Below are 26303 nucleotides of genomic sequence, written 5' to 3'. Positions count from 1 at the left end.
GGATTTTTCTGCTTTTAATAATTTAGTTTGGATTTATATTCATTCCATTTAAGGTACAGTCAAGCATTTGTATTTAAAAAATAGTTTGCAAACAATTTTACTTTTGACAAATGTCTCATAATCGCCGTTCATTGGCTTGTTCAACCATGCAGATAATGTAAATTATGTAAATTATAAATCTATCAGCTGTCAAAAATATTGATCTACGCATCACATCGATCTTTTGACATCGACTTCCGGTTTAGTTTCTTGTCAAAACAACGGCTCAAAACAATGTCATATCATAAATCTTCTAGGCAAAATGATGTTTCTGAGACTCAGGGGATACAATCAGGACGCGTCCCAGGGACTCACGGGTTTAAAAAATTATGCGTCCAGCTCGATTCCCATGCGTCCAGGACGCGTATACGCGTCTTAACGAGAACCCTGAAAGGTGATATAATATATTTTTTTATGATCATAAGAGGTAATTAGATAAAAGTTCAAAATTTAGGACATGGCTTTGCCATATAGAAACGAGAAAAATAACATCCTGAAAATAATTATAGCGTCGCGGTACTGCGACGCTAAAGCAGCCTGGGGAGAACACTGAAAAAGATTTCACCGACTTTAATATTATAATATATTCAACATTGTATTATTATTAAATTTGAATTATTTTCCATAGTTACTTGATATCTATATGAAATCCAGAAAGATGACACAACAATCATTTTGAGTACTATTTAGTATAAGTTGGTTATAATTTTGTTGTGGACTTCTTTTAAATTACTATCAACATTTACAGGAAAAGGAAATATATAACACACACTAAAATATATCACAGTGCAGACTGGTAAATGAATGATTATGAGTTCACAATCAAAAACATATTTCGTTTGGTAAAAATATAAGTACAGGTGCTTTTTCTTTGGAAGTTAAGAACTTAAAACTTTCTAGTCAAGGTTCTATGTGTTCCAATTTTAAAGCAATATTATAACATATTGTTTGTAAAAAAACAGCATATTTTATCTCACTTCAACCTCAAAAGATTTATTTTCATGACAACCTGTAAAAACTAAGCTAAAGATGATATGTACACACTTTTGCTATGTTAAAACAGTGAATCCATAGATTTAATGTTAACTTGCACTTAAAATAACAGCAGAATTTAAACAACTCTGTACATTGTTCAGCATGTTTTTGTAGCACAATAAATCTTATTAATCTCAGTGGTTAGTCATCTTTCTGTTATTGAGATTTTTCTACTTTGTCCTTCTTTGGTGGGTTTATAAATGTATAATATACAACCGGTGCTGCACTAACAACATGGACAATGAAGTATTGTGACCTGAAAATATATAAATCATTCATAACAAGCTTATAAATTGATGCTATAAATACACATTCATTACAAATGGTTCTATCCATTGACACATACATTAGTATTTGCTACTTCTAAAATTATTTTAAACATAATATTTAGTGCAAAAAATTGTTCAAATTAGCTAAAGAAACTTGAGATTAATTTGGTCTTGTACTTAATCAGTCAGGGGCGTTTAAACAAGTAACTTTTTTTATTCATATGTTTCTATCTATTTATATCTGTCTACCTTCAAGATATTGAAGGAAAACAATATTTTAATAGTCCCAAGAGACCAATCGTTGACCAAGAAGTGTCAATATCAAAGATAAGTGCATCAGAAAAGCAATTAGTGTTTCAGAAGGATAAGATTTTATATTCCATGAGAAAAATAACCAGATGACTGTAAAAATTTGTTAAAACTAGTAAAATTTGTATAATTGGTCACCTATAAAAATAATATTTAGAAAAGTTACTTATATAAGTAATTTTTGAAATAGCCTCGTTTTCAACATTACTTATATAGGTAATTTTAAAAGTTTACTTATTAAAGTAATGCCCCTGACTGTTAATAAATGGCTATTATTTATTTTGAATTTATTGAACCATAAAATTTATTTTTGAATCTTCACATTGAACAATCCACGAAGCCATTCATTATAAATAAATTTCTATCAAAAATAAGGCAAAAAGAACTTTTTATATTATTTATATTAACAATAACAATGTACACACATGTTGGCGTATGAATACACAACATCAGAGTGGGCGTGTCACCATAAAAATTGACAGCATTGGAAATAAAAGTAATACTTTTAACCAATCAGAAGACAGTAAATACACCAAATTTATTTATTAGATGTTGTAAATATAAGCTATTGATTTGCTTTCCTCTTATCCAAATAAATATATAAACATTTTGTAGGTGAAATTTAATATAAATGAACAATTTTTATCTACATGATTTTACTGAGGTAAGATTTCAAGCACACCACATTCTTATAAAGTTACCTTCTTATTCAAATTCTTGATTTACAATCTTCTAATTAAGTAAAATGTTAGATACTGTAAATTCAGAAATTATGGTGTGCATTTCTTATTTCTATTTGCCATTTAAGGCAAAAATTCGATTTTGATTTTGCAATATTGAGAAAAATCCTGATTAATTCACATATTATTTTCAAAATGTATGTTTAAATTATTGTGATTATAACCCACAAAATAAAAACTAACAGGATAAGTTTATAACCTGTAATTGTCTCCATTGTTAAGGTAAAATAAATGCCTTATTGTCTTGCAAATAAAGCTTTAAAAAAAGTTATCAAATTAAATCACTGAAATGACATGTGATCAGCTAGATGTTTAATATTGTTGCTTTCTCATTGTTTACAATGGTTTAAGACCAGGCTCCCTGTCTTAAATATAAAAAAAATTTGTTGTTATGGTAAAATCCTAGCACAAGTCACTGAATAGTTATTTTAATTGAGATAAGCATATATAGCAACTATACAGGACATGTAATGAAACCTAATGTACTTACCAGTATAATCTAAGATTTGGCATCAACTCTAATAAACAGTGTGGAGCACATAGATAAACATTAGCAAATCTTGTTCCTATAAATGTTATCACTTCATAAATCTGTTTTAACGTCTCATCTGTCTGAAATTTAGGTCGTATATTTCTTCTGATCTGTAAAAAAAATAAAAAATAGAAAAATAAGCTAGTGAAGACTGTGACTGAGGGGTGAGGCCAAACATTCTCCATGGAAATGAGATGTGCCCATGCCTACACAACTGCATACCAAATATCATTGACTTACCACTTGTGGTTCCCCATAAACTGACCTAATCACAAACTAATACATGTAAAATAAGCAAAAGTTTCGAATCAATAGACCATGACTGAGGAGACTGGGCCAAATAATCTCCATTGAAATGAGATGTGCCAATGCTTATACAACTGCATACCAAATATGATTGACCCACCACTTGTGGTTCACCATAAACTAGACCTAATCACAAACTAATACATTGTTGACGCCTCCGTCGCCGCTGACACCAGAAACAGCATACCTATGTCTCGCTTTTTTATTCCGTCAGGGCGACACAAAAATAGCTGAATTTACAGTACTTTTGCAAATTCTAAATGATTAAAGGACTGAGCTTATAAAGACGTAGATCTACATCAAATGACTGAAAATATGAAATGTTCTAATACAAATGAAAAATAAATTAAACTTTCAGACAGATGCATAATTATCCCTGTAGAGAATTGCAACCGATTTTGCATTAATGAAGAGAACATAAAAAGCCTGTAATACCTCAGTGCAGAAAACTAATATTCAAAGAAAATTAGAGAAATGTTTATCTTGCTTATATTGATTGGCAACAATTTTCTGATTGCCATCCCTGCTATCCAGGTTTTTTTTATTCAATTGCCATCCTGCATACCATTCTTTTTCAACTGTTATCATTTTTTTTTATTTCTCACTATCCAAATCTATAAAACTTACTATTCTACCCGCTGTTATAACAAATGCTGCCGACAAAAATGTGATGTAATATCCTGGATAAAATCCATGCCACAAAGAAGTAACTAGAAATACAGGCCATACACCATACTTCTTAGGTACTCTATCATAGACACAGCGACGTAACCATAAAGCTGTCCTTATATTCCAACTATCTATATTCACTTTCATACTAGTACATGTCTGAAATAGAGAATCACATACAGTACGGGTAGAGAATTATTACTATAAATGACGGACTGGGACATGACGGAAATTAATAATCCGACTTTTTTATGGTAGGTAGTATGGTCATTAATCAACAGATCCAGGTGTGAACAGTAATATATTTGTCCTTTCATCTTAATCTGTGCTACTAGACAATTACGCTCCACAGATTTCATCATCAGGTTACCTGTAATTTTAACCTCTCAGTCACGTTATTGATTATATTAGTTCTATATCGTATTTGACATAAAATATTTTTACAGATGAAGTACTGGGGAAAACTTTGTATGAATAAAAATAGCCTTTTTTTTTAATTATGGCTTTTTATATTTCAATTGCTATTTATATTCTTTTTTCCTCAAAATAATTTTAATCTATGTTCCTTGGTTTTTTTTTGCCACGGTATCTTTTTCTTATTTGTTTGCATAAAGTTTTTAAACATATTTTCATTTTATTTCTGGAAAGTAATTTTAGTTTTACAGATTTATTTCCCACGTAAATCCATTGATTAACAGAATGCTGTGCAAAGTTCTGCTGCATACGTTTTAGTTTGTTGTGGTCACATGCAAAATACTTCTGATGATTCTTTATAGTTTGAACTTACTTTTTACTGTACACAAATATTGTCCGAAAGTTGGAGATATGTAACTAAAATATAACGCAAATAATAACACAAGAAGAAGATATTGATTCTTCTCTGGCATTACGTTTATTAAAAGCAACGTCACACAATTTAAACTTGATCTGTGGTAATGAGCATTGTGTATAAGTTTCATAACATTTGGTTGATGCAAAGTTCGAGATGGGAAATAAAATTCAGCATTTTTTTCATTTGTAAAGGGCATAACTTTAGAAGGGTTGTAGTGATGCAACCCAATTTCGAACTTGATCTGTGTTTTGTAGTAATAAGCATTGTGTATAAATTTCATGATAACATTTGATTGAGGCAAACTACAGTTAGAGAATGAAAACCAACTTTGGGATGTACAGATGGACATACAGACGTACAAGGGTCAAATTTAATGCCCCCTCCGCTACGAGGGGGCATAAAAATATATTAATAAGGTTATAAGACAATCATGATTAAGGTATCAGGCTTTGATTTTTGAGTATTTTGCAAATCTGTTCCATAAAATTTAATTCAAAAACATTCAAAACTGATGTTTTGCAGCGTCAACATGATGATGTAATGCTTAGTTTGTGGTAAAAAAATTATCTGTAACTAAACCTTAATGGCAATAGCTCATTCAAGTAGAAATATTATACTTTTGGTGAAAATGAGCAATAGTAAATATACTCATGAAAATGAATTTTTTATTTTAGCTTTGAAACTTTTATAGTCAGAAATTTAAAATAATCAGTTATGGTATCATACATTTTTTTTTATATCTATGGTTGTGTGTTAAAAACCTGCCTGTGGCCAGGTGTGGTCAACAGTGGTTAGACAATGACAACCAGTTTTCTTGTTGAAGATTGTGGTTCTCTTTGGGTACTCAAGATTCCTCCACCAATAAAAACTTACTGCCATGATATAAGTCAAGGTCACTGAAAGTGGGTTAAAAGACTAACAAACAAAAAATAAAAGATGTTGACACTAACTTTTCTCAAGTGGAACTTTAGTAACTCTTAACTCTAAAATATAGCTCAATGAAGCAAAGTATGTGTTCAACATGAGAAATAATGATTTCAATACAGACTATTGATTAACAAATGAAGGGTTTCAGGGGTAAATAGTACAATATTTATACTTATATTTATACCTCTAATGTCCATATATTAACATTATTTAGTAAGTCCCATTTAGGTTCACCATTACTGTCATATCCATTAAATCCTAAACCTGCTGCATTATTTACTGCTTCACCTAAAATGTCATATAAATGTTACAATGGCATATTACATGTTATACTGTCAACAAACTTTTCAATTCACATACAACTCACTAGGAGGTTCAGTTGAAAATCACTTATTGTGGTGATATTTAAGTTTATTTCTGACGGTGAGAATTTTTAGATTTAAGATACATAGGCTATTTTTTACCTCATAAATCAAATATGTAATAAAAAATATACATTCATGTGCTACTTTTTGAGTAAAATGAGGTTGAAATTTCAGATATTTGCTCAAAATTCGGATTTGTGGACGTATTTTTCTTCCTGACAGAAATGCATAACTTTTTTGTTTTAAAAGAATCATTCATGTGTATTGCCCCTGAATATATATATCACATTGAATCTCGACATTTTACAGGGTTTTTTTTTTGAAAAAAGAAATGAAATTATAGACAATCACATTGAAGTATTTATAGATATATCAAATCATATAAAAATTATAATGTTATAATCCTACATGGGACATTTTTAAATTTACTACTCAAAATATTTATGCTGCCTTTTTTTTTTTTTGGGGGGGGGGAAATTTGAGTTGTTCCTAATTACAAAGATAATTCACTGTCCATTTTTCATTTTATCATGTAAATGGACAGATGAATTCAGATCTGATGCTTTATTTCACAAGAAAGATGAAAAGGAGATGAAAAAAGAAGAGTAAACTATAATAAACAGAAACTTTAAAACAGCATGAATGATCTACAAATAAGTCAACAAAGTTGAAATGGTCAGTTTACTCCTTACTGAATAAATAAAACAAGATGCTCCACAGGGTGCAGCTTTATACGACCGCAGAGGTTGAACCCTGAACAGTTGGGGCAAGTATGGACACAACATTTAAGCTTGATACAGCTCTGAATTTGGATTATGATTAAATAGTTGACACAACATAGGTTTCTGACACAGAATGAATGTGGTCTAAGAACTTAAACTTACAAACTTAAAAATTTTAAATTGGACATTTACCTATTATGGTCCAATATCCAAAATCTAAATACATGGTTAGATTCATCATATCATAGAACCCCAAGAATTCAATTTTTGATGAAATCAAATAATGTTCAATTTTAGACCCTTTAGACCTCAATGTGGACCAATTTGATGTGATAACTGGGCCCAAATATTAAAAATCTAAATACATAGTTAGATTCAGCATATTGAAGAACCCCATTTATTCAATTTTTGTTGAAATCAAACAAAGTTTAATTTTGGACCCCGATTTGGACCAACTTGAAAACCATAATCAAAAATCTAAGTACATGTTTAGATTCAGCATATCAAATAACCCTAAGAATTTAATTTTTGTTAAAATCAAACTAAGTTTAATTTTTGACCCTTTGGACCTTAATATAGATCAATTTGAAAACAGGACCAAAAATTAAGAATCTAAATACACGGTTAGATTTTGCATATCATAGCACCCCAATAATTCATTTTTTTATGAAATCAAACAGAGTTTAATTTTGGAACCTTTTGGCCCCTATTTCCTAAACTGTTGGGACCAAAACTCCCAAAATCAATCCAACCTTCTTTTTGTGGTCATAAACCTTGTGTTAAAATTTCATAGATTTCTTTTTACTTATACTATAGTTATTGGGTGAAAACCAAGAAAAATGCTTATTTGGGCCCTTTTTGGCCCCTCATTCCTAAACTGTTGGGACCAAAACTCCCAAAATCAATCCCAACCTTCCTTTCATGGTCATAAAACTTGTGTTTGAATTTCATAGATTTCTATTTACTTATACTTAAGTTATAGTGCGAAAACCAAATGTCTTTGGACGACGACAACGCCAACGTCATACCAATATATGACCAAAAAGTGTTCAATTTTTGCGGTTGTATAAAAATATGTCCAGCAAAAATGATCACCAATTCAAATCATTATAATTTATAATTATACACCAGTTTCCATTCAACACAAATATTCATTGTATCTGTTTCTTGCAAAAGTGACAGGTAAGTGTTACAGTCTCCTTGGAGTGTCTAGATTAAGGGTATAAGACTTATGAAAAGGATGTATTATGATTCATCATGGGCTTATAAAACGATTACTGAGAACAACTTATTTAGTTTTGTTTATACTCACTTAATAAGAAAGCTAGGTAGTATCTACTTCTAATCATAGTCACAGATACTAACATATAAAGCATACGATATATAAATGTAGACTCATATAGATATTCATCAGCTGAAAATAAATAGAAAAAATGTGTTATAATTTAACCTCTTAAAAATACATTATACTGTAATTGTTCTATTCAAGCAGTCAAAATGCATAATTTGTGATTAACAGTTGCTAAAAGCAATAAAGCAATGCCTACCTCTTAAATAAAAAAATAAAATTACAAATACTGTATGATATTTTTTTTTACACCACAAGCCATACTGCTGCTGCCTGTGAGGTATGGGCTTTGATCATTGTTGAAGGCCATACAGTGACCTAGAGTTGTTAATTTCTGTGTCATTTGGTCTTTTGTGAAGATTTGTTTTATTGGCAATCATACCTCATCTTCTTGTTTACTTTTGCATTGATTGATTGAATGTTGTTTGCTTACTAATCAAGAAGAATTATGCCTTCTGTAACGTAAAATATAATCATTAACAATTGAAGCAAACAAATGAAGATACATGGTTCTGCAATAAGTTATACTGGTAAGTGTTCCAACCATTTCAATTCTGACAATATACTATAAACTGTAGATTCATTAATAATAATATTCACAGGATAACAATTTTCATGGATTTCATGGCTTAAGGTGAACCATGAAATCAATTGTTCAACGATACAATTTTCTATGGGCTTGTGTGGAGAATTTGGCAAAACCTCAAAATCAAATATCTATGAAGATACAATTTTTCCTTGATCCATGAAAATTGGTATCCACAAAAATCAATAAATCCACAGTATACACCAACTATACCATTATTATCGTCTCACTCAATTACAAATATTTTCAAGAAACCTTAGCATGCACAACTTACTAAACAATCATTTCTTTATATAAATAAGGCTGTTAGTTTTCTCTTTTGAATTGTTTTAGTCATATTTGGGCCTTTTATAGCTGACTATGCGGTATGGGCTTTGCTCATTGTTGAAGGCCGTATGGTGACCTATAGTTGTTAATGTCTGTGTCATTTTGGTCTCTTGTGGACAGTTGTCTCATTAATCATACCACATCTTCTTTTTTATATGTAGTCATAAGCTAAAATCTTTGGTGTGACAATCGTTAGAACACTGAACATAACTTACTAAACATGTATTCATAAGGTACAATTTTTGGTGTGACAATCGTTAGAACACTGAACGTAACTTACTAAACATGTATTCATAAGGTACAATCTTTGGTGTGACAATCATTAGAACACTGAACGTAACTTACTAAACATGTATTCATAAGGTACAATCTTTGGTGTGATAATCATTAGAACACTGAAGATGGCAGCTTGTATACACTTCTTTGTCACAGCATCCTTCAAAATAAAATCATTGGTTATCTAAAAGTACAGCACTTGTTTCCCATTAGTTTATACTAAAATTGTTTACATCAAGATACATTTTGTATGTTGTCTGCTTTGCAGCAAAAAAAAAATATTTTTTTAGATAAACAGTGGTTGCTAAGGATTTCACCAATGTCACCAATTGGGATTTCATCATCTTCTGGCAACACTCCTGGCACAGATAAGAGAAATATCATCATTCAGCTGAGTTAGAGAAAGAGGGGGTTCGTGGTGAAAGGTTTTGGAACTGGCATCAAAAAATTTCATGCTATTAATTCTAGATGAATCTACATACAGGTTAATATGATCCTACTTCTTTAGATACCCTATATAAAGTTTGCCTTGTTTCATGATCAAAGTCCCTAAAGCAAGAAAAACATGTGTGTTGATATTTTTTATCTGAATGCTTTCTATAGATATTGGTCTGATTATATAAATATGGTACATACTCTTAACCATGAATCCAAAGGTACTGAAACATTCAATATCATCTTTCTGAGATAAAGTAGATAATATTTTAGATGTTATTCCACTAAAATATACACCCACAAGAATGTGCATGTAAATCACTTCATTTTTGTCCGTTATGAAGTTTGACTTTATAATAGAAATCTATTTGACCTTGAATGTTACTTTTAATTTAAAAGCTAGGTATCTCTGATTCAATTCAAATTGTCCTGCTTTCCACCACTATAGTTCAGATCCCTCTAGATTTATTTATATTAACATGACTAAGATAAGTGTGTATTTCAATGTCTATTGTGGTTGCCTTACCTTTGGAGATGGAGATAAGTGTGTATTTCAATGTCTATTGTGGTTACCTTACCTTAGGAGATGGAGATAAGTGTGTATTTCAATGTCTATTGTGAATGCCTTACCTTTGGAGATGGAGATAAGTGTGTATTTCAATGTCTATTGTGGTTACCTTACCTTAGGAGATGGAGATAAGTGTGTATTTCAATGTCTATTGTGAATGCCTTACCTTTGGAGATGGAGATAAGTGTGTATTTCAATGTCTATTGTGGTTACCTTACCTTAGGAGATGGAGATAAGTGTGTATTTCAATGTCTATTGTGAATGCCTTACCTTTGGAGATGGAGATAAGTGTGTATTTCAATGTCTATTGTGGTTACCTTACCTTAGGAGATGGAGACTCACAATCATCTTTTGTTCCCTGGAGAGAAAAAATACACCTAGTTACTGATTGAATGTCAAAAGTACTAGGCATATGGCCAATCACATCTTCGATATAATATCAAATTTACGAAATAGTTTATGTAAGCTATACTTTATTGTAGTTTTAACATGTGTAGGCATTATATTTGTGATTATTTTTTGCCTGAACTTTTCTGTTGTATATTTCATGTTTATTTTTGTACTCGGATGGCTGGTGCAAAGTATTTTTTACTCTCTAATATCAATGAATATCAATGTTTTTATATGTTGTGGAAATTAATATTTTACTGCAACCTTGAATTGCATAACAACTTGATGCACAAATAAAATTTAATATATGCCTGAATCCTTTAACAGAAAACATTTTATACTATCATAATGGAAATGAATGTAGGGCATATCAATTAGGCAGCAACCCAACTATATAGAATGAAATTCAAAACAGTGTGGCTGTGGCCATTGATTGACACATTAAATTCATCCATTGACTGGGACAATTTAGGTAAACATTTGTATGTAACGACCACTGCTCACTATGTACTTTTTAAAGACATTTAAACTATGGGGTTACCAAAGGTTCTCAACACCTTAATAAAGTAATTCGAAAAATTAATCAGAAATAACACGATGTTTTGATTTATATCAATTATATAAATCAAAACATAAAGGTTATTCCTGATTAATTTTTCGAATTATTTTATAATTAAAGGCGTTAAGAAACCTTTGGTGACCCCACAGTTTAAATGTCTATCGTAGGTACGTCGTGAACAGTGGTCGTTACAGACAAACGTTCACGTAAATTGTCCCAGTCAATGGATGAATTTAATGTGTCAATCAATGGCCACAGCCACACTGTTTTGAATTTCATTCTAAAAGCAACAAAAGACTTCTATAGGAATTCTAAAAGTGACTGCTCACAAAAGACAACCTTTTGGGTTCCGAAACCTGTTAGAATCTAATATGACCTGCAAATTGTTTTATTGTTTTCAATTCTTTTTCTTGCAATTAGTGAAATAAAAAAATGTTTGATCCTGCATTGCTTATTTGAAGAAAACATCAAACATGTTAATATTCATGAAGTGATATGTCGAAAGGCTTAATTTATTTAAGTCATTTAGTTTATTTGTAGATTACTAAATTACAATTGATGTTTTGTTGTAACCACACATACTTACATTTGAAACTTTAGATGGATTTGGTTTATCATAATTTGTTCCATTTATAAAGTCTCTATACTCAGAGAAGAAAACAAGAGGTCCTATCATAAAACCATGAAAACAAAATATATAACTGTAATATGTCACAGGCTCAGGTAATTCTCTGAAATCATTAGAAAGACATTAATCACACGGACATAACTGAAATACACAAAGTAAAATATATAGGTGATAATTGTCATTATAAACAGGATGAAGGTTAACTCACATAGATTTCACTACAATACTGAAACTTTTACTGCAGTAATATAATTATACTTGTAAACAAAAACAATAAAACATTTTGAATTGTGTGAGTACAGTAAATAGATCAGTCTAAATTTTTATATTTGTACAGACCAATGATCGGCACCATGATCTCTTACATGTGAGATAATCATATGACAGTGAACAAATGTTAAAGAAAATTGCCAAAATGAGAACAAAAATATTTTAATCCTTATCACCTTCTCACAAAATAAAGATGCAATCAATGTTAACTATATATACATTGTAGAATCTACTATTAAAGTATCTAAACATCATTGGTTTTCAAAGTTGTGAGTTTTTGAGTCACATGACAGTAAATTTTTGAAATATTTTTCATATTGTGCAATGAAATAGTCACTTATATACATATATCTTGTGCTGTTACCCAACCTTTATCCTTTAACAGAGTTTTTGAGTCACATGACAGTAAATTTTTGAAATATTTTTCATATTGTGCAATGAAATAGTCACTTATATACATATATCTTGTGCTGTTACCCAACTCTCTCAGGTTAAAGGAGGGTTGGGTGTTGAAACATGTTTAACCCTGTCACATATGTACATGCCTGTCCCATGTCATTTATAGCTATCATAGCTTGCTCATTGTTGAACTTCAGTAGACAACTTCTATGTGGTTCTGTCTTTGGTGACAAGTTATCTCATTGGTAATCTTGGGGACGACATCAAAAGTTCAATGTAGGATAAAAAACTTAATTCATATAGGTTTTCACTGACCCTCTTAACTTAATTTGGGAAAAAAAGATTGACAAATAAGTATATATATAAAATCAATGTCAATCAAACAAAACTTGCAGCAATTTTGACATCCCCACTCTCAAACTATTTGAATTAAGTTTTTTTATCCTTCATTGATTTTTTTATGTTGTCCCTTACTACATCTTATTTTTATGTAGATGTTGTTATCATGGAAAGCAACTCACTTGATTTTCTCTGTCTTTTGATCACTACTAAGTTTTTCTTCAGGAACACTGCCATCATGCAAGGCCCATGCTAGACTGGAGACTTTTTCTGCTATTATCATTAATGGACTAAAATAAGAGATCAAATATGAAAACATTCAATCCATATACCTTCATGGAAAGTTGCATATCCCCCCTTTAAAGAATAGGAAAACAGTGATTGAAAAGCTCTCGTATGCTACATTGTTACTGTCAAGCTACTAACCAAATATGAAGTCATTTATATATAGGAGTACTAATGTACTGGTGAATTGTGAGTCAAGAATATTACATTCATTCAATTTTTTGAATAATTCAAAATATTGATTAACAGGAAGATGTCTGAATGATCCAGAAAGTTCTCCTCGCTCATAATAACTCACATTTAGGCTGCTGATCAAATACGAAGCCATAATCATGATTATGTTCAAGTGTTCTCTGACCACTTGCTGACAGAGAAAATGTGTGTCAAAAATATTTGTCTAACTGCTGACCTAACAATTGCTAATATTAAGTCATTCTGCATAGTAATGTACCTTAGAAAAGTGTGATGGAAATATCGGTTGGAAGATCAGATGTTACTTGTAAGAATCAACTGAATGACAGAAAAAGTTAATACTATACCCCAAGAGTGTGGGCATTATAATTTGCAATCTGACAGTGAACTTCCAAAAATTTCTTTTATCTAGTAAATATTGTTGTCCTTCGACCTTCACCTTGTAACATCCATTGTATATCCACCAGTCATAGTACTGTCTATATATATGACATACACAAACATATCCCAGACCCACCACAAACACCATTACATGTCTGCTGGTCTCTGGTCCATACTTCATCAAGGCATAACACATTGTACTCTGGGCAAACATGTGTAACATTTGACTGGAAATAAAAGAAAAAACATATCATTTATGCTTTCAAATAGAATGTATATATATTCAGATGATATTCCACAAAACCATAAATTCAGATATTATTAATTATTTGGAGTTCTTTTTAATGCAATTGGGTTAGTATCACAATAATGATATCTATAATTGTGAAAACTGATTTATAGATCTCTGTATGAAGATTTCTTGAAATTGCAATAATTGTTCTCATATTTTTGTTCTGTCTTCATGATCAAAAATCATAATATGATTAAGATAATAATAAATCCTTGAAATAGTCTCTGAATTTTCAGTTATTAGTTTTATGAGCCTGACATTTTGCTTATTACATAAATTCATTTATCCACCATCATGACCATGTCCATTACTAAAATTTTACAGAGGTTTTTTGAAAATAATGCATAGATCATGTAGATATAAAAGGTGTACCCAAGACCATGAAGACAAATTTGATAGAAGATGGCTGGTTGGTATTTTGTGAATTTCAATAAATTGCTTGGCAGAGCCCAACTGGAGGTCCAACTCTGATCAGTTCAGGCAATAATGGACACATTATTCGTGCTTGATACAGTCAGGGGACTTACCATGCTTACTGAAATAAGTGATTTTTAAATCACTTATTTGAGTAGCAAAATTGAAATTTTGTCACAAATTGTGATTTTGTAGTTTTACCAAAATTTTAAACACATAGGTTTTAATAATATCTTTTCATTAATAAAATTGGAAAAAATGAACTTTTTGCTTCTTTTATGTAGCAAGGTTTATGCCTTTGATGCTATCATTTATCTGCAAATTCTATTTCAGTTGAAACCAGGTGCTCCGCAGGGCGCAGCTTTATACGACCGCAGAGGTCGAACCCTAAACAGTTGGGGCAAGTATGGACAAAACATTCTAGCGTGATACAGCTCTGAATTTGGATTGTGATCAAATTTTTGACATTACATGGGTTTTTTTTACACAAAACAAATGTCAAGATTTTACAAATTTTACAATTAAAGATTTCTTCTTCAAACTTAATAAATCTAAAATTAAATATTTGACACAGCATAGGTTTCTGACACAGAATGAATGTGGTCTAATGAACTTAAAAGTTTGTTTTTGCCTTTTAGCAATTCACTATGCTGTTGAATATTAATCCTCTCAAAAAAATGTTTGAAGAAATTTTCTTTTTATTTATGAAATCTGAAATGAGAAAAATTTACCCCCCCCCCCTTTTTTCACATCCCCGTTTCCCTTTTTCCAAAACTGATATCAATTCAAATTTCTAATGGAGTTTGCAACAATAACTACTCTTTTAAATATATCATAAAATATTAAAATGTAAAATAAAGTGCTTGTTATCACTGAATGGTAAAGATTGGTTGGTAGTAAAAGTGAATATACATTGTTTATTGTATAAAACAATAAAAAAAACGTCATCAGCAACATTTTATATTGGCAAATTTCCAATGAAGTTATTTACATAAAGTTATTGGCAAATAAAAATAGAAAATGACATCATAGTCATGTCTGGCAAATGTCCAACATACATTATCTAAAAACATTTTAGATAAGATAAGGAAATAAGATGTAAAAAAACTGCTTGTTATCACTGAATGGTAAAGATTATTTTAATTTATCAGTTGGTAGTAAAAAGTGAATATACATTGTATATTGTATATAACAAAGATTTAAGTTGATTCTGGACAAAGAAAGATAACTCCAATTAAAAAAAAATCTTGCTATTGCACAATATTTTGCAATTAGATATTTCTTGCTTACTATTCTGGACAAAGAAAGATAACTCTAATTAAAAAAAAATTTGCTATTTCACAATATTGTGCAATTAGATATTTCTTGCCATTGCGCAATACTGTGCAATTGAAAAGACTTGCTATTGCACAATACTTAATATAATAATTTTAGATCCTGATTTGGACCAACTTGAAAACTGGGCCCATAATAAAAAAATCTAAGTACATTTTTGGATTCAGCATATCAAAGAACCCCAAGATTTCAATTTTTGTTAAAATCAGACTAAGTTTAATTTTGGACCCTTTGGACTTTAGTGTAGACCAATTTGAAAACAGGACCAAAAATGAAGAATCTACATACACAGTTAGATTTGGTATATCAAAGAACCCCATTTATTCAATTTTTGATGAAATCAAACAAAATTTAATTTTGGACCCCGATTTGGACCAACTTGAAAACTGGGCCAATAATCAAGAATCTAAGTTCATTTTTAGATTCAGCATATCAAAGAACCTAACTGATTCATTTTTTGTAAAAATCAAACTAAGTTTAATTTAAATCAAACTAAGTTTAATTTTGGACCCTTTGGACCTTAATGTAGACCAATTTGAAAACGGGACCAAAAGTTAAGAATCTACATACACAGTCATGACAGTTAGATTCGGCATATCAAAGAACCCCAATTATTCAATTTTGATGAAATCATACAAAGTTTAATTTTGGACCCTTTGGGCCCCTTATTCTGTTGGGACCAAAACTCCCAAAACCTTCCTTTTATGGTCATAAACCTTGTGTTTAAATTTCATAGATTTCTATTTACTTATACTAACGTTATGGTGCGAAAACCAAGAAAAATGCTTATTTGGGTCCCTTTTTGGCCCCTAATTCCTAAACTGTTAGGACCTAAACTCCCAAAATCAATACCAACCTTCCTTTTGTAGTCATTAACATTGTGTTTAAATTTCATTGATTTCTATTTACTTAAACTAAAGTTATTGTGCGAAAACCAAGAATAATGCTTATTTGGGCCCTTTTTTGGCCCCTAATTCCTAAACTGTTGAAACCAAAACTCCCAAAATCAATCCCAACCGTTCTTTTGTGGTCATAAACCTTGTGTCAAAATTTCATAGATTTCTATTAACTTAAACTAAAGTTATTATAGTGCGAAAACCAAGAAAATGCTTATTTGGGCCCTTTTTGGCCCCTAATTCCTAAAATGTTGGGACCAAAACTCCCAAAATCAATACCAACCTTCCTTTTGTGGTCATAAACCTTGTGTTAAAATTTCATAGATTTCCATTCACTTTTACTAAAGTTAGAGTGCGAAAACTAAAAGTATTCGGACGACGAAGACGCAGACGACGACGCCAACGTGATAGCAATATACGACGAAAAATTTTTCAAATTTTGCAGTCGTATAAAAATGCTATAATAATGGCTTTACATATAAAACATAATTTCGGGAAGCACAGACTAAACCTTAATGTTCTCTTCACTACAGCAGGAACAGAAAAATCATTGTTTGAGTAAATCCAGAGACTTTCAATGAGCATTTTTCATTTACATTCAATCAACATCAATATTCATGATATTTGAATATATATACATTGTATGCACCAAGGCTACCTGAAAATTAATCATAAGGGGATACTTGTGTCTTAATAGAATATTGACTTACTATCCAAAACAGAAGTAGGACAGTCCAAGTCCCACAACAATTTCTGTAATATGTCTTTGGTACGGGGGAATAATTTTGGGTGACATCTTTGTTCGGAATATATGTCCAAACCACATTGAAAACAGTTGACACACAAGAAAATTCAGCTGAAAATTTAAGAAAAATATGTTAAAATATGTTAAATAATAATATTTTTATTTAGAAGTACAAATGTATGAGCAATAGAAATTTACCACCCCCAGAAAAACATTTTTTCACCAAATAATCTAGACTAGAGATCAATTTTTCAATGTTTTTTAATGCTACATCATATTCATGTAGTATAGGTCAATGTATGTAGTCTGTAGCTTACATCTACCTGAACCTAGTCCAAATAATCATGATGTCTTGAAAAGCTATTTTATTTTTTTACTGTGCAGTAAGACGCCAAAGCAAAATAAATAAAATAGGCTTTCAAGACGTCATAGTTGTTTGGACTAACATCATTAGAACATGATCGATCATGAACCTAAATGTGTCTATTGAGAGAAGATATTTCTGACTTAAACCTTCTTCACTATAAGCCTGCCCATAGCAATAGTCTATTCATTTTGTCGAAACGTTGATAAAGCATCAAAGCTCCCCCCCCCCCAAAAAAAAACTTTTCATATACATGTATGTTCAAGCAATTCAAGGTCATGATTATCATGATTATTTGGACTACGTACATTGACCTATAATGGTTAACTTTTATAATTTGTTATTTGGATGGAGAGTTGTCTCATTGGCACTCACACCACATCTTCCTATATCTATATAAATAAACAATTTTAGTCAAATCGGCCCCTGGTTTATAATTAGTGGCACCTAGTCAAATTGGTATCTGGTTAAATTGGCACCCGATGTACATTTCAACACCCATGTTAACTTAATATATAAGGGTAGGAATACCCTTTACCATCAGGCGTCAAACTGTAATTTTCTGCTACCCTTAGCATAAAATTGGTTAAAATGTTACAGTGATTCGTCAAACTATCCTCAGGGCTCACACTACTTCAGAACTATAGGTCGAAATTGATTGGGAGAAGTGGTGAGATTTCTGACAGAGAAGTGCTTGTTCTCTCCCATAATTCATTGTGCCAACTTTTTCTCGCTGATCACATGACAATCATGACAATCTTTCAAAATAAAAGTTAAAATGTGTACGTGAATAAATGGGTCACTATGAAAACTGTCTAAATATAACATGTGTGAGAAAATAAAGGGTGAAAAATAAACAAATTGATGCATGATTTATATAATTTCAAGGCATTCAGTCGGCTCCATCTATTTTGGACGGGCAAATATTCACTTTTTGGTATGGAACAAGCTCTGAAGTCCCATGACCCCAGCTTGTCTGGCAAAAGTTGGTCTCATTGGGGTCTAAGCGTGACGTGGGATTGCCGATTTTTTGTAAGTGTGACACGTGAAAGTCAAATTATTGTGCCGTGAAAACAGGAAATGAAGTCTAACGTGACACAGGAAATTACAACAAAAATGAGAATTGCTTACGTTCATCTGTTCATGGCTATATATAACTGAATTTCCCATTTTATATGTTTTAGCATAGACATGCCTAATCTGCTAATACTTTGAGTCACTAGTATACTTGTGCATAAAATAATTATATCTGAAATATATTTCGATCTTTAATGCTTTTATTATTTGAGTTCATTAGATCGATAGCACCTTAGTTGACAAAAACAAGTCGGAAATGACATGTTGTACAATGTTGTACAAATCCAGAATTGGATATTATTTGATGCCAAAGTTTATATCAAAGTGTTAAAGCATCTAGCTCCCGATAAGCTGCGTATTTGCGTGATCACGCAATACAAATAATTAAAAACCCTATGCAATTGCCCATTGCAGGGTTCAAAAACCCAATAAATTCAAAGGAAACCCCAATTATATGCCATAACCATGAGTTCTTAATGCTTTGATGCGCTATCGTTTGCGTTTTTTACCCGTATCTGATTACAATCGTGGCGTGAATCTATTTTTATAATATTTATAATTGGAAATTTCCTTTCGTTTTAAAAATAGAGTTCTTTCTCAAGTAGCTGAAATAGGTCCCTGAGGAAATTTTCCGTTGCTCAAAAGGTACATGTACATGTGTTTATGAAAACATTTCGATCTTCTTGGTGTGTATCCAATTAGCGTTTGTCATGTTGTCATATTTTTTTTTCGAATTGCTCGGGATTTATCATAACATGCAATGAATTAAAACGAAAGTAAATGTCCAGTAAAAATATTGAATAGAAGCATTTTTTCAGCTTCTTTTTGATAGTTGAGGCTTAAGATAGTTGTCTTATAATTGGCAAGTGCAGTATAACATTGTCATTTATTTATTTGATGTTGCAAAATTATTTGTAAATTTAAGTTGAATGTAGTCTCCGTCATTAACCCTTTCCCTTTCACACCGGTACAGCTTACAGGTGAAGCCAATTTCAAGATTTTTTTGGGGCATTTAGACTTGTTCCATCGCCATTTGCTGAGGTACATATGTGGTTAAGGGCTCAAATTAAACCTCAGACAACATGGACAATGTCAGCAATGTGATTTTATGTGCATTAAAATTCTATCATTATTAGTTTATAGTCGCCCCTTACTGATGTGTAATTTTTCTGTAAAAACCATTTATTTTTCCTCGAATTTTGAGGAATATTCTAAAAAAGAAGTGCAAAGAAAACTGCTCTTTAAAGTGGAATTATGACTTTTTTCAATAACTGCAAAGTGAGTTTTTGAAGAATAGTCCATGTAGTATTAAACTAATAGTTCGAACTTGTACACTAGTTGAAAATGAAATTTTTAGTTCATCAGCGCAATCACAAACTTGAAATGCGCTAAAAATCCGAAGTCATTTCTTTAAGATATTATAGGAAAAGAGACAAAAGCCACTAAAATATTCTGAAATTTTTTTGCAAAGTTGAAATAGATGTAACAAAACATGGTTTCGTAAGAGTTGCAGTATGATAGAGTTGAAAACACTTTTGTTTGAATAAAGGAACATGTATATTTCAATGAAAAAATGAAATTTTAAAGAGTGGATTCCTCCTAGATTTACGTAAAAATCATGCATTTGGCAACAAAAGTTTATCATCTGTACACATAATTTCTAAAAGAAAACAAACTGGGGGAGAATCATTATATTATCTTTTTCTTTAATTTCTTCAATAGACTTAAGTACTTTAATTTCAATAAATTCTTTACAATGCCAGTGGGGTACGCTGATCTATCCCAAGGCGCTAAGATTGAGAGTTAGAATCTCACTGCCGGAGTTGGAAAAATCATTTCCTTTATTAAATGTAACTTAACTTAACTTTACTTTCAATTTCAAAAAGAAAACCTACGAAATGTTTTTAAAAGAATGTGTGTGCCAAATTCCCCCCCCCCCTTTTTACCCCATTTGCTCCATCGGTCTCGATCTAGGGTGTACCTGATCAAGCTAGCATTGGTAATACACTGAATTTTCCCTTGGTAAAAACAAAATTTAGTTTACTGATTGAAAACTAATTATACAAAAAACTAGTGTCCAAGTTTGAAATTGGTCAAAAAGAGCGTCTAAAATCAGTTATTTTGAATGTTACGGACATCTATATTTCAAGGCCTATAGCACGTTATGCGTCTTTTTATACCAATATGATAACTTATATGGTTTAACAGACTCGAGGCATTGTGTTTCCACCAAAACCTGACCCTATTAGCGCAACAATATGTCTCTGCACAACTTTTTGCCCAAGGATTTTGTATTTTTTCACTTTTTCTTCAACAGTCACGTGACTTTTGGAAATATACCACGTGACCAAAAAAAGATGAATTATCTTCAAACTTAATTTTTTGAAATATTGTACCAATTATCTTTCATTTTAGCCCAACATGGCAAGTGTATGACCATTGATGCGAATGCAGTATTCATTTGAACTTTGATAGTGCCTTTTGATAAGTAAAGGTCTAAAATGCCTGACAGGGAAAGGGTTAAACCACACTATAAACCTGCATGGTCAAGGTTTTTGGGTATATATATCTTTAATCTGGTAACTACTTATTATTTTAAGTACCTTCTTTCCATGTACCTTCAATAAACACATTTTTCAGTTTCTAAAATTCATTTTGACTATGTTTGGAATAATAAAGGAACTATGTCAGAAGGACAAAATAATGAATACAAGAGGCTGTCACAACGACAGCAAACCGGATTTATTAATATTTATTTGTGTCCTGGCAATATCACAAGAACCATTACTGATGAATGGTGAAAGTGAAAATCGTCAATATCAAATTTGACCTCCATTTTGTCATCAGTATCAACATCTTAAAATTTGAAAAGCTTAGATTGAATGGTTCATGAGTAAATGCAACAACGTGAATGGAAACGCCATTTCACAATCTTTCAAGAACCATAACTCCTGAACAGTAAAAGTCAAAATCGTCATAATTGAACTTGACTTTTAATTTGCCATCAGTAACAACATATAAAAATTTCAAAAGCTTTGGTTGAATGGTTCATGAGAAAATGCACGGACACGACTGGAAACACCATTTTTCAATCTTTCAAGAACCATAACTCCTGAACGGTAAAAGTCAAAATCGTCATTATTGAACTTGACCTCCATTTTGTCATCAGTAACAACATATTAAAATTTGGGAAGCTTAGGTAGAACAGTTCATGCGTAAATGCACGGACACGACTGGGAACTCCATTTTTCAATCTTTCAAGAACCATAACTCCTGAACGGTAAAAGTCAAAATCGCCATTATTGAATTTGACCTCCATTTTGTCATCAGTAACAACATATTAAAATCTGGGAAGCTTAGGTAGAACAGTTCATGCGTAAATGCACGGACACGACTGGAAACTCCATTTTTCAATCTTTCAAGAACCATAACTCCTGAACGGTAAAAGTCAAAATCGCCATTATTGAACTTGACCTTCATTTAGTTGTCAGTAACAACATATTAAAATTTTAAAAGCTTTGGTTGAACGGTTCATGAGTTAATGCACGGACAACATTTGATTCCCGCCTGCCCGCTTGACCGCCCGCCCGACCGACCGCCCGCCCGACCGCCCGACCGCCCGCCCGCCGTACATCCCCAAATCAATAACCGACATTTTTGTCACAAAAATCCGGTTAAAAATTAGAGTGTTTTCGGGTATATTCAGCCACTTAACCTACTTTCTTGTCTACTAGTTACACACTAAAACGTAAAATGTATTTTTAGTCAAACATGGTGAATTTGGTTGTTAACCTATGGAATGTTAATGCAATATTAAATATCTTACTGAGGACAAGATATGTAAAAGTTCATGATTGCATCAAACATCGTAGGGTGTTTTCGGCATAGACAGGGATGATTCCAGGTGTTTACAAATGGGTCCCTTGAATATCAAATTGGGAATTTTTATCCCAATTGGGAATTTTTTATGCATACAATCTAAGACGATATAATATATCATTTTCCTGTAAAAACGGAAAATGAATATTAAGTAAATTTCTTCTGTACACTGATTGAAGAAATTATTTGATTCAGACCAGGGAAGTTGTAATACATGAATATCATTGCATATGATGCACTATCATCTTACAAAACATATATACCACAAGTACCAGCTAACAGTAACCAATGGCAGGCCGTTTAGCTATTTATTCGAATTTCAAATTATCTCATAATATATACGATATCTCATATAATATATAAGATTTATTTAAGATATCTTAAAGTATATGAAATATCTTATAAATATGTTTTGTATAAGATATCTTATATTTCAAATATTTTGGCCACGAGCATCACTGAAGAGACATGTATTGTCGAAATGCGCATCTGGTGCAAGAAAATTGGTACCGTTAATTTTATTATATAGTTCATTGGATATCATATTCAGAAAATTATATGAGATACATGTATCTTATAAACTACATGTATAGGACATCTCATAAATTATTTCAGATATCTCGAGAACTATATAAGATATCTTATAAACTTTATAAGATATCTTTCAAACTATATCAAATATCTAATGAACTATTATATAAGGTATGTTATAAAGTTTATGAGATATCTTGAAGTTAGATTAAATAGCAAAACGGCTTGCCATATTAACCAGTGAAAAAAATTTAAATGTATTTCAAATAGAACTGGCCAATTGTTGAATAAAGAAAAGCAATTACAAAAGTATATATATATATATATGCTAAATTGATAAGTTTTTTAAAGCAGTTGAACCAGTGAACTTTACAATTATTTGGATCATTTTCATATCTTTTGAAACAGTTCCATAATGATGACATCGTATTTCAGGGGGGGGGTCTCATTTCATGAATGGTCTATCATCAACATTATTTTCAAAAACACTCAAACTTTTGTCTTTTGCGGAAAAAAGAACTAAATATAAAATAATTTCTTTTACAAAACAAGTTTTAATCAACATAACCGGCTCTGCAGGGCGATCTGCTTTTACCATTCAAATTCATTCATCAATGTTATATAAAATTTTCTCTTTGCCGAGGTCTGTTTTGACACCCATTTTGACAAAAAACATATTTTTGATCAACCTGCTGAGCGATCTACTTTTACGAGACCACATACTCTCATAACATTTTAACTTCAATTGAATCCAGCCGCTAAAATTGTTTACCTCATGTTGACATAATTAAATCGTTGTTAATAAAATGCGATCATAGTCAGCATTTTTATCCGGATTTTAATATGTTTTGAAGACTAACTATGAAAAATTATAGTTGCCGTAATCGGTGACGGAAACTTTTCCAGAAATACCGATTTTTTTTTATTTTCCTGAATTGGGAATTTATATTGACAAACATTTTTTTTGGGGCCGCTGGCCCATTTAAGGGCCGTTAAGCGGCCCTAAACTATATAGTGGAATCATCCCTGATAGATCGTCAAACTTCGGCCGGAATTCGACTTCGACTATTTCCGGCCATTATTTTTTTGATAGGATTCCAGTCAAATTATTCATATTTGTTATGAATGAATCGGTTAACAAAGTCTGCTCATGAATGCAGATTATAGTTTTATTTCATTTATAACCTACATATTTAATATTATGTGAAGGGCGTCAATTTTCAGCCACTTTTCAGATTTAAAAAAAAACAGTATCAACCTTCGAAGAAGATTGCCTATTGTTGAAAACTGTCAATATGTACCAAATTTCACATCTGCTGCACACAACATGTTCTTAACATTTTCAAAATTTCTTTCTTGTATCTGCATTTTTAGAGAGCATTTTTGAACTATATTCCCACCATAAAATGCTGGATCTTTGGAAACTGTCAAAAAAAATTTCCCCATAAAACCATGTCCTTCCTCAATAAGTGGATACATCGTTTGAGCAGATTGTCTGGTAAGATATCCCACAATATTGTGTGAGGCCATAAAAAAGAATAGGTTTGTTTGCCCAAACCCTACCTACCCAGAAAAAAGCTGGCTTCTCAAATTCTTTTATTGTTCTGATTTGATAAAGTTTTTTTTTAATCAGATAGGCATGAAGACTAATAAACACCCGATACTTCAATTTCTTTTTTTGAAAAAAAAATTAAACAAGAGGCTGTCACAACGTCAGCAAACCGGATTTATAAACATTTATTTGTGTCCTGCCAATATCACAAGAACCATAACTGATGAACGGTGAAAGTGAAAATTGTCAATATCAAATTTGACATCCATTTTGTCATCAGTATATTTTCGATCTTTCAAGAACCATAACTGATGAACAGTAAAAGTCAAAATCGACATTATTGAACTTCACCTCAATTTTGTCATCAGTGACAACATATTAAAATTTGAAAAGCTTTGGTTGAACAGTTCATGAGTAAATGCACAGACACGACTGGAAAAGCCATTTTTCAATCTTTCAAGAACCATAACTCCTGAATGGTAAAAGTCAAAATCGTCATTATTGAACTTGACTTCGATTTTGTCATCAGTCACAACATATTAAAATTTGGGAAGCTTTGGTTGAACAGTTCATGCGTAAATGAACGGACACGACTGAAAATGCCATTTTTCAATCTTTCAAGAACCATATAACTCCTGAACGGTAAAAGTCAAAATCATCATTATTGAACTTGACCTCCATTTTGTCATCAGTAACAACATATTAAAATTTGGGAAGCTTTGGTTGAACAGTTCATGCGTAAATGAACGGACACGACTGGAAATGCCATTTTTCAATCTTTCAAGAACCATAACTCCTGAACGGTAAAAGTCAAAATCGTCATTATTGAACTTGACATTCATTTTGTTGTCAGTAACAACATATTAAAATTTTAAAAGCTTTGGTTGAACAGTTCATGAGTAAATGCACAGACAACATTTGGTTGCCGTCTGGCCGCCCGACCGACAGCCCGCCGTACATCCCCAAATCAATAACCGACATTTTTGTCACAAAAATCCCATTAAAAATGCCTTCCTACCTACCCACTGTCTCAACCTTTGGGTAGGGTTTGGGCAAACCAAAGTATTTTTAATTGTGGCCTGAGCAAGTGTTTTTACAGCAATTGCTTTTGTGTCAGACTATAGCTTCCATGAATTATTTCTTAATTATGGGGTGCCGAAATCACTTTAAATAGATACCGATTTGACCAGTTGGCGATTTAACCAGGTGCTGATTTGACTTTTCGAAAGAAGCTGATTGGACTTGTACCCAAAAAATTATTTATAATATGTTTTCGCACCTGATCGATAGGCAACGGGATAACAGCACAAAGAGGCTCCAACAGCCGAGATCCCACGTAAAACGTTCCTGTTGTCATTTTAATGGGGTTACTGTTTTCAACTACTACAGAAGCATTTAACTTTCTTGATCTCTTGACGATAGCACAAAAAAAATCAACGGATGATCATGAGGACAATGACCAGGATGCTCAGTAAACATGGCGATGTAAA

The 26303-nt window shown here is 31.7% G+C and overlaps 1 protein-coding gene across 1 annotated transcript; it reads right to left on the bottom strand.

The window, feature by feature from the left end:
• Positions 1-433: 433 nt before the first annotated feature.
• On the bottom strand, positions 434-26303 carry LOC143054112 (lysophospholipid acyltransferase 6-like). Its single transcript, XM_076227016.1, is given in 13 exon segments — positions 434-1330; positions 2883-3034; positions 3858-4058; positions 5843-5946; positions 8058-8159; positions 9352-9442; positions 10608-10643; positions 11821-11965; positions 13053-13160; positions 13787-13813; positions 13815-13955; positions 17376-17521; positions 26093-26303. Coding segments are annotated over 13 exon segments (1431 nt in total). The 5' UTR covers positions 26171-26303; the 3' UTR covers positions 434-1230.

The sequence above is a fragment of the Mytilus galloprovincialis genome, chromosome 12, assembly GCF_965363235.1.
Source record: "Mytilus galloprovincialis chromosome 12, xbMytGall1.hap1.1, whole genome shotgun sequence".
NCBI classification, from domain to species: Eukaryota; Metazoa; Mollusca; class Bivalvia; order Mytilida; family Mytilidae; genus Mytilus; species Mytilus galloprovincialis.
This window is presented reverse-complemented; position numbering and strand designations above follow the sequence as displayed.